Raw genomic sequence first — 9,535 nt, 5'->3', positions numbered from 1 at the left:
TATATATATATATATATATATGTACGAGGAAGAAGATGTGACCATTTGCGAGGAGCTCATCGATAAGGTTGTGGTAGAACTGTACACCAGCCGCGCTCACTCCTTTCACTTCTCTCCCATCTGATTTTTAATGTTTTTCGGGAACCAATCAATACAAATTATTATATAATAGGAAAATTGTTTTTCTATATCTTAATGATTGCAAGAATACATTAAAATACAATAGAATATTTTAGGTATAATATTTAGGATAAATCATAACAATATTAATGATAAGATCTAGGGATAATATGTTCCTATATTATATGCATACGCAAGAAAGAAAATGCGAAAAAGCATCGTCCAATAATTTATTACACGTTTGTTATTAAACCATGGAATATTCATATAAATAGGATCTTACGAGGGAATATTCTAGGCCACGAAATAGAGAGTCTGAAAGCATTTGTGTTCAATCGTTTCATCAACTGCACGTCTTCCTGTAACGTTTTCAACCCAATGGAAAAAGAGAACAATCAATGAATACACAGAATAGATCAGGAAATATTTTTTTTTCTTGAATTGATTTAGTTACCTTGTAACGATGGTAGAAATCAACGGCTACGTCGCCGTTATCATTGTTGCATCTAGCTGAAGAAGAAGTATATTATATGTCATTTATTACTTGTAAGAAGATGTTACATAATAACATGTTATATGTGATAAATTAGGACAAGAGAGAGAGAGAGACCTGGATGCTTCCGACAGTAGATATCCCACATGCTTGGACCTTTGCATCCTTCATTTACAGCCCCTTCAACCTGACCCACCAATAACAATGACAATAATTATAATAATAATTCACTCTCACAATAACCCCTAAAAAAATATTATAAAATTGTGTCACTCCTCCTCACACTGTGACATCTAAGAAATAGGTGCATATAGCGCGATAATCTCTCTCTTCTTTAGTGAAAAGTGGAATTTTAAGGGACCTCACATCATGCCATTGCCATGGGCAGAGCTATAAACTGTCAACCAATCACATACTAAGGATCAAAACATATAAACAAATTTCTACATTCATATGGTGGGATTAAACCTGGTACGATGCCGTCGCTGTCCCGAAGAGAAATCCCTCGGGAAAGCTACCTCGGCTGAGAACTTCAGTCGTAGGGCACACCGGTCCATCTGCCATGGCCGGAGAGCAGCCCACGGCGACGAGGACCAGAAGAAACAGTCCCACGAGAGGAAACTTGTCCGAAACCATTTTGATAGCCTTCAAGTCGTTGGATCGATGGAGAATCACGTAGGAGGGGAGGTCCTTAAATAGTGTAAGATCACAAGATGTTTGTTTATCAAACGATGTATAAGTTTAAAATAAAGACCACGTGGGCCACGATCCTTAAAGAACGGACTATACATTACGCAGCCCCTAATTTATTGACTTTTCATGGGTGGTCTGCCACATTATCCCGAATGCATGCAATTATTTTCCCTCACTAACTTTTTCTTTTGAATTTCATGTGAACCATAAGACTATTATTATATTCTTCCCTTTATATTATGATTATTATCACTGTTCAAATGGGAAAAACCTTTGTAGAAAGTTTTAAATTGGAAACATTATTTTATACAAACGCGGCATAACGTGGCATATTATTCTAATGACTCGCACTATATGGATCGCATCTCGAAGATATCGCTGATCTTTTCGAGAAAATAATTCATCTATAGAATAATATTTGGGTTTAGTTATTGTACCCAATAACTTTTTTTTAATCATTTCTATTATAAACAATAATTATTTTTCAATTTATCACAGCTCTTGACAACAAAAAAAAGTTAGATTCCCCGTTTGCATAAGAAGTGAATGAGATTGGTTGTGATGTGGTGTTTTGTAGATGAGTTATTTTCGAATAAAGACTAATAACTGTTGCGATTAAATCAAAATTATCAAAAATCACATCGTATTTATTATTAAAGATTTTTTTTTTGTTAAAAATACTTACGTATTATATAAACTAACTTATTATTATTGTCTTATATAAGCTACCGAATAATTTATAAAATCTATTAAATAAAATTTTAAAAAAAAATCATCAATTTGATCTACATGTGTGTATACCATATAGGATGGAAAGCAAATAAAAAATAAACGATTTAAAAAAAATAAATGAGAAAAAACGATATTTTAAAATTATGTTAAATTTTTATAATTTTTTAATTATATATATGCATAGATACATACGTCTGTGTATGTAAATATGTCTTTTATAGTTTTGTTTTGTATATGATATGATGGTAGTTTTGGTCTTTTTGTGAAACTACTACATTATTTTAATTAAAAAATGGTTTAAATTTGTTATTATTGCAGAAGGAGGGTAGCGATTTAAAATCGCAAACGCCATATTTGTGGGCGTTTCCAATGAAACCAATTGGATCTAAATGAACTTTTTTTTTTTTTTGGAATAGATGTGATTGTGTATTACTCATAGAAAGGGGTTACAAAAGAATTTACAAAACGGATTCCCATGTTAATGGTAAACAAAATACAGCTGATTTGCTGCTCAAATCTCCAAATCTATCTTAGGCTTGTTGTAATGGAATACCAATCCTCCAGTAGACTGTTGTTGCTAGGGCTGCTACATAGCTGTAGAGACAGCAAGAGAGTTCTCATCTGACGGTCCAGCTTGGCACACGTTTCTTGAATTGATCTCGACTTTGCTTTAAATATTCGAGCATTACGTTCCTGCCATACAATGTCTACAACCATATGTGCTAGCAATTTCGAAAAGAGTACCCGGTTTCTGCTATTATCATTGTTCGGTCTAGAACGTCATTCTTGACATTATTCAATGTCTAAAGGTGGACATTCCCAACAACATCTAAATGAACTTGGTTTTGTGATTAATAAAATTATCCTGCATTTGAAACAGCCCATGCCTCATCATGTAACTGCGTTTATTATTTTTGAGATATAATTTCAAAATCTCACGGGTGACCTCTGCATTTCGCTTTCTTTATTATAGATTTATTTGGCATGTATACTGAGTTATAAAAATGTCCCCAGGAGATGTACGAGATTTTGAAACCGCGAATTTCCATGAAAAAAATGAATTTGATATAAAAAAAAATCAATTCACGATAAATTTTCCGTATCTCAAAACCAAATCTATGTAAAGATTTTTAATATATAGAATAAGATTTGATCCACTAACTCCATACTTGGCGTCTTTTTTTCCCCACGTGTTTGTATATAATTTCAGACATAAAATACTGCGGGTGTTAGACGAGGACACATAAACAAAATCCATAATATCGCTGTATATATAAATTATTATAGCTGTGCGCCAAAAAGAAAAGCAAAACATAATAATTAGAGAATATCAAACCAGCTGTCATTATCCAAATTTAAATATTCGTCCATCGATCCAATCGCATTTATTTATCGCAATGCACTTATTGGTTTTCCTGCATAATTGAATTGAATTATCTATCCATAGTTTCAACACGTCTAGTGGAAGTAACATCAACGATCATTTGGGTAAATACAATAATTTTTGCCTTTGCTCCTAATTTTCTTAATTAATTAAATATTTGAATGATATCACTTGTACAGTTTTTTATCTGGATTCGGCTTTTATATCAACTTCGGTTTGATTCAATTTTATTTCGGTTCGGTTCGGTTTTTGTTATCAAACCGTATTATTGTTTTTTTCCATGGTTTAGTCCAAACTGGTTCAAAACAGTGGTATATTATATTAAGTGGTATATTATATTACGATACAAACTGAAACTGGATATTTCGGTATTCGGTTCGGATTCGGTTCGAGAATAGTTCGGTTTGATTCTTTCGATTTTACAAAAATATATATTAATCAGTTATTATATCATATTTGATTCGGTTCAATTTTGGTTTGGTTCAATTTCGGTTTGGTTCAATTTCGGTTTTCTTAAAAAAATATCGATTTTCTAAAAATATCGATTTTCTAAAAATATCGAGAAAAATAACATACGGTTTAATTATGAGAAACCGAGAGGATGACCTCTAATACGAAACAAACGACTTACAGAAGATAATTTTATTAATATCACAATAAATGCTCCTCGATTAACTAATAAATGTAGAGATGACTTCACTTGAATTTGGATCTCTGAGTCTGCCACTTGAACTTTGGCATTATGAAGGCTTAGCCCTCCAAAGTCAGAAGTCGTAGATGAGGCCGAATGACTTAAATGCCCTTTACTTCACGGTTTACCACCAATCAATATGAATCCGCTTTTTTTTTTGAAGAAAAAAGCATTACAGAATATGCGTAACGATATACCTCTTTTTTTTAGAAAAAAAATGTCACGAAAATATACAAATTAAGATATGTGCATGTATATGTGTTTTTTACAATTTTTTGTTGTTGTAGTAACGTTGGTCCGTGGAAAATCCGATAATATTTTTGAAAAACATGTGTGTTTTATATAAAAGTTAGAAATTTTGTGTATTAAATTCGAGTTTTTTTTAGTTTATAAACTATCAATTTATGCATGCATACCAACATCACATCTCACATGTCTTGAGTTAATGGGCAATCAATTGATACGAGAAACGGAAGATTTATTGCAATGAAGACCAACTCCATGCATGGGCCATACACGACACGACCAAAGACAAAATAAAAAAAACCACATTTATAGTGACGAAGACAAAACCTCATTTACTATAGCTTCGGCAATCCGATATGGACTCAGAGCTCTGACTTAACCGGTGATGGGTTTGTCTGTTTCTTGAGGAAATCCGAATACCACTTGGCCGATTCTTTCTCGTGTCGGGTCAAGTTGTTCTTGAAATCGATGTAGTAGAGACCGTATCGAGTTTTGTATCCGTCTTGCCACTCGAAGTTGTCCAGCAATGACCACACGAAATACCCGGTCACGTTCACTTTGTCCACGCTGCAATTAAATCGTTAGAAAAACAAGGTTAATCGAATATTAAATATTGGTGTAAAAACCGTCCATATCTATTCATTCGTCAACGCAACATCATCTTTTGATAAAGCATTCGAGTAGAGGTAGGGCTGACCAGATGGCTTCATGCAAATTCAAGAGATGCCTCTGGAGATAGTATTTCCTGTTTTCATCGGCAAGCGCCACCCCAAGATCTCCATCTTTGTCTCCAAGGATCTCTCCGTATCCTACACAAATCATGGTGAGAGAGAGAGAGAGAGAGAGAGAGAGAGAGAGAGAGAGAGAGAGAGAGGGAGGGATCATGGGTTCATGTCTGATTGCTGATGGGTTTGAAAATTTCTTACCATTTTCGGCAATTATAATTTCTGGGTTGTTGTATTTATCCTTGATGTATTTCAAAAGTTTTCTGAGGCCCTTGGAGTAGACCGCCATAACAGCAGTCAATGGCTGGAACACGAAAAACAAATTAAAGATTAAGTGTGTTTATTTTGGCATCTTCAGATTCGGAGTAATTAGTCGGACCAAATTAAAGTCCCAAATACCATCGTCATGAAAAGAAAAAACATTCAATTACTGTAATTACCTTGTTACCGATGTTATAGCCTTGCGCACTCTTGGCTGAGACATAAAAAGAGTACAAGAATTAAAACAAAGGTCTCGTGCATTTGTCACAATAACATTTCATTAAGCATATAATTAACAACAAAAATCAACAAGATTATTGTATATATGTGACTTACTTTCGAATTCGGACAGAGAATCGGACTGCCAGCTTGGCCGGGATGGATCGACTTTCACCTTGTGGTTGGAGAAGTAGGAGAAGTAGTAATTGATTCCGACGAAATCGGCGGAGTTCTTCAGTTTGTTCTTCTGTTCGTCCGTGAAATTGGGCAGTCGAGATCCGACAACATCCTTCATTATCTGCGGGTAGTCTCCAAAGGTTGTCGGATCTAAATGCCTGTGTGGATGTACGTACGTATATTCAGTTTATATTATATATATCGTTCATATTGGTTTCTATATTGCTTAAAAATGTTATAAAAATTCAAATAATAACAAATTGAAGAAATTAAAGTGAGATTATACCATCCCATGATGAAATCGAGAACTCTTTCAACAGAAGCTCCGGCTTGGGCGTCCGCAAGGTCATGAGGCTCAAACCATGCAGGACTGTGCGCTATCCCAATCTTCCCACCTTTGCACTGTACACATCAAATTATTCAAAATAAAAAACAATGTTATACTAGCCTATCATCTACATTTCAAGAATAAATGAAATAAGGAGACGAGAACTATGTTTTTTTTTCTTTGGCAAAAAAAATAAATTATTTTTTTATGTTTTTTTTGGTTAGGGGTGGTAGAGGTGGCCAGTTCGGGTTTCGTTCGGGTTCGGTTCGGTCGGTTATTTCGGTTATATAAAAACTATAACCATTCGCTTTTTATATAAACTTCGGTTCGGTTCAGTTTCGGTAAAAAGTTCAGTTTTTCAAAGAAATTGTCGGTTATTTTCTTGGTTTTTCGGTTCGGTTCGGTTCAATTTCGGTTTTTTCGGATTTAAGAAAATCATAACCGTTCGGGGTACGGTTATATCTTATTCGGTTCGGTTCACTTCGGTTATTCGGTTAATAACCGAAATGGCCACCCCTAAGTGGTGGACGTTTTCCGAATATATATGGATCTTTAACTACGGACACCAGTTTCAATTCAGATGTGTAAAACCAAATCGAATCGAATAATCGTACCTAAACCAAATCGTTTTCTATAAAATCGAAAAAATTAGACCCGAAATTTTATTAATATCTAAATAACTAAGATCCGAAATTGTTACCCCTAATTTTAATTTTGGAAGGTCAAAAAACGAAACGGACCGAACCAAACTAGACCAAATCGAAACCGAACTGAACTAAAGTTGCAAACCTTTTGGCAGTTTCGGAAGGATTGAACAGCTTCAGCATGGGCGAGAAGCAGATTGTGGCTAACAATGTAAGCCTCGTATCCGGACCGACCTTCTTGGCATTTGTCACTGACATACTTGGAACAGCGTCCGGGCGCTTTCTTGCCCGTGTCATAACCGGCACGGCTGAACACCCAGGGCTCGTTAAACGTCATCCAGTTCTTCACTTTGTCGCCATACTCGTTGAACAAGAAATCCGCATACTCTGTGAAATCCTTCCTGTGTGTATATATATATGAGTTTTAGTTTAATCATTAGACCAAAGACACTGGAATTTGATTTGAAGAAACTTTACACTATTCGTTCGCTCAAGAATCCGCCGTATTCATCCTCTATATCTTGGGGGATATCCCAGTGGAAGACCGTCACTAGAGGTGTTATATCTGATTGATATGATACAAATTCAGAGTATAATGTGAGATACCGTATAATATGTGCAACATCGTATATATACCGTATAATACGTGTGTATATACGAGAAAGAAGGTGTGACCATTTGCGAGGAGCTCGTCGATGAGGTCGTGGTAGAACTTCACACCGATTTTGTTTACTCCTTTCTCTTTTCTCCCATCTGATACATGTCAATGTTCCTTCAATGCATTAAGACCAAACACAAATGCATTGTATGACCAAAAATAGGGTTTGTACCATATCGAATATTAATGGGAACTTACGAGGGAATATTCGCGGCCATGCAATGGAGAGCCTGAAAGAATTTGTGTTCAATCGTTTCATCAACCTTATGTCTTCCTGCAACATTTTCAGACCAATGGAACAAAAAACAATCAATGAACCTGAATCGTCGGAACCAATCAGAAGTTTTTTTTTTCTTGAATTGATTTAATTACCTTGTAACGATGGTAGAAATCAACGGCTACGTCGCCATTATCATTGTTGCATCTATCTGAAGAAAAAGTATATTATATATCATTTTCTTTAATTACTTGTAAGAAGATGTTACATAATAGTGTTTTATACATGAGAAGAGAGAGAGAGGGGGACCTGGGAACCTCCGACAGTAGATATCCCACATGCTTGGACCTCTGCATCCTTCGTCTACAGCACCTTCAACCTGACCCGCCAATTACAATAACAATAATAATTCACATTCACAACAACTCTACTAATCCATTAATCTTTTTTTTTTGGTAAATTAATTAATTTTAATTAATCTTCTTGAAGGGCCGCATTTGTTGATTTATTAGTAACAACAACTTTAGGCCATGGATAGAAATAGAATTATAAACTGTCCGCTAGTCACATACTAAGTCAACGTGGGATGATGACACAAATGAGTTCTATTTGTCTGTAATAATAATATGGTTCAATACTTAATCAATTTATATTATATATTTAAGTGTTATTTTATAAAGGGTATTTTATGATCAATTAAAAGTATGAGATCCAAATTAACATTTCGTAAACCTTTTAGGATTAATATGCAAATACTATTAAGCAATTTCCTTTTTTTTTTTAATAGATAAGGCATACAGAAAACATAATATTTTAGGTTGTATATGCAAACAAAAATTCTTACCAAATTACAGTGTCTATATAAGACGATTCGAAAAATGGATTCAGGTGTTACACGATATCTCCATCATTTCTGTATTTGAGTCATTATTTTTTTGCAGCAACATACAAATTATAGATTCAAAAAACCACGTTGTTATAAAACGAAAACTGTATATTCACATTCCATATAATTAGGAAAAACATAATTAAACGGTGGAAAAAAACCTGGTAAGACGCAGTAGCGGTACCAAAGAGAAAACCGTCGGGAAAGCTAGCTCCGCTTAGAACCTTAGTCTTAGGGCACACCGGTCCAGCCGCCATGGCCGGAGAGCCCACGGCGATTAGGACCAGAAGCAACAGTCCCGACACCGGAAACTTGTCCGAAACCATTTCGATTTTTTTTTTTTTGAAGTTTGATGAGATATGGATCGATGGATGAGCGCATTATATAGGAGGGACCCTTAAATAATTTAAGCTTAAATTGTTTTTCTATTATGTGTTCTTAAACAAAGACCGAGAAGACCGGACATAAACAAAGACTCTTTGTTTATTGGCTTTTCATGTATGGTGGGTCTATCATCTATGTGATATAAACAAAGAACTTACTATATAAACAATGACTTTTGTGTATTGACTTTCTTGTATAACATTTTATTTTTTTTCCCTCTAACGTTTTGGATTAACAGACACGTGTCTTCAAGGTTTGGCCATGGATGTTGTCTGATTTTTTTTTTTTTTTTGTCAATTTTATCTGCAAGTATCTTTAATTTTAAGGGCTTTTATATATATTTTATAGCTAATAACCAGCAAAATTTTCAAAAAAAAAAAACAACAGTAAGAAACTTTATGTTTTCTATTATCGTTGAGTTGTGTATTTTGAATTTTGTATTGGGCCTTGTTCGATATGCTTCTCAACATTATCAGGCCCGTCAATTACTATACTGATTAGGCCCAACAATAGTCGCCGGATAAATTGAAGTTCAACCCACGAATTTCAATTTTTATAATAGAACACAATACCAAAAAAAAAATAAAAAAGAATGAAAGATCCAACCGACCACGGAGGAATCTTAATATTGTTTTTGAAAATTTTAATATACAGACATATATATATATATATATATA

At 34.4% G+C, this 9,535-nt stretch overlaps 2 protein-coding genes across 2 annotated transcripts in view; both read right to left on the bottom strand.

Annotated features, from left to right (window-relative positions):
* The window catches only part of LOC104827032 (beta-glucosidase 23-like), a 3,521-nt gene extending 2,235 nt beyond the window's left edge, over positions 1-1,286 (bottom strand). Inside the window, exons 1-5 of the mRNA XM_010560046.2 lie at positions 1,082-1,286; positions 731-800; positions 575-630; positions 404-479; positions 43-120 (exon numbers count right to left, since the gene is read on the bottom strand). Of these exons, the coding sequence (XP_010558348.1) occupies positions 43-120; positions 404-479; positions 575-630; positions 731-800; positions 1,082-1,249 (448 nt within the window). The 5' untranslated portion in view covers positions 1,250-1,286. The remainder of the gene's footprint in view (positions 1-42; positions 121-403; positions 480-574; positions 631-730; positions 801-1,081) is intronic.
* A 3,284-nt stretch (positions 1,287-4,570) lies between these two features.
* LOC104827031 (beta-glucosidase 23-like) lies at positions 4,571-8,835 on the bottom strand. The gene is made up of 13 exons (XM_010560044.1): positions 8,636-8,835; positions 7,898-7,967; positions 7,744-7,799; positions 7,570-7,645; positions 7,389-7,466; positions 7,191-7,278; positions 6,859-7,114; positions 6,028-6,143; positions 5,682-5,899; positions 5,525-5,559; positions 5,286-5,388; positions 5,057-5,168; positions 4,571-4,926 (listed from the first exon to the last, which is right to left on the bottom strand). Exons 1-13 carry the CDS (start codon positions 8,798-8,800, stop codon positions 4,722-4,724), a joined length of 1,578 nt encoding a protein of 525 aa, XP_010558346.1. The 5' UTR covers positions 8,801-8,835; the 3' UTR covers positions 4,571-4,721.
* Between the last annotated feature and the right edge of the window lie 700 nt (positions 8,836-9,535).

Source organism: Tarenaya hassleriana, unplaced genomic scaffold (assembly GCF_000463585.1).
Source record: "Tarenaya hassleriana unplaced genomic scaffold, ASM46358v1 Cleome5, whole genome shotgun sequence".
Taxonomy (NCBI): Eukaryota; Viridiplantae; Streptophyta; class Magnoliopsida; order Brassicales; family Cleomaceae; genus Tarenaya; species Tarenaya hassleriana.
Note: the sequence above shows the minus strand (reverse complement) of the source record. Positions and strands in the feature narration are given on the sequence as shown.

Coding starts and splice junctions, on each gene's coding strand:
- LOC104827031 (XM_010560044.1), bottom strand. CDS start 8,800: ATGGTTTCGGACAAGTTTCCGGTGTCGGGACTGTTGCTTCTGGTCCTA. Junction 7,968..8,635: donor CCGCTACTGCGTCTTACCAG/GTTTTTTTCCAC, acceptor TTGGCGGGTCAG/GTTGAAGGTGCTGTAGACGA. Junction 5,560..5,681: donor TTCTCTGTCCGAATTCGAAA/GTAAGTCACATA, acceptor TTTATGTCTCAG/CCAAGAGTGCGCAAGGCTAT.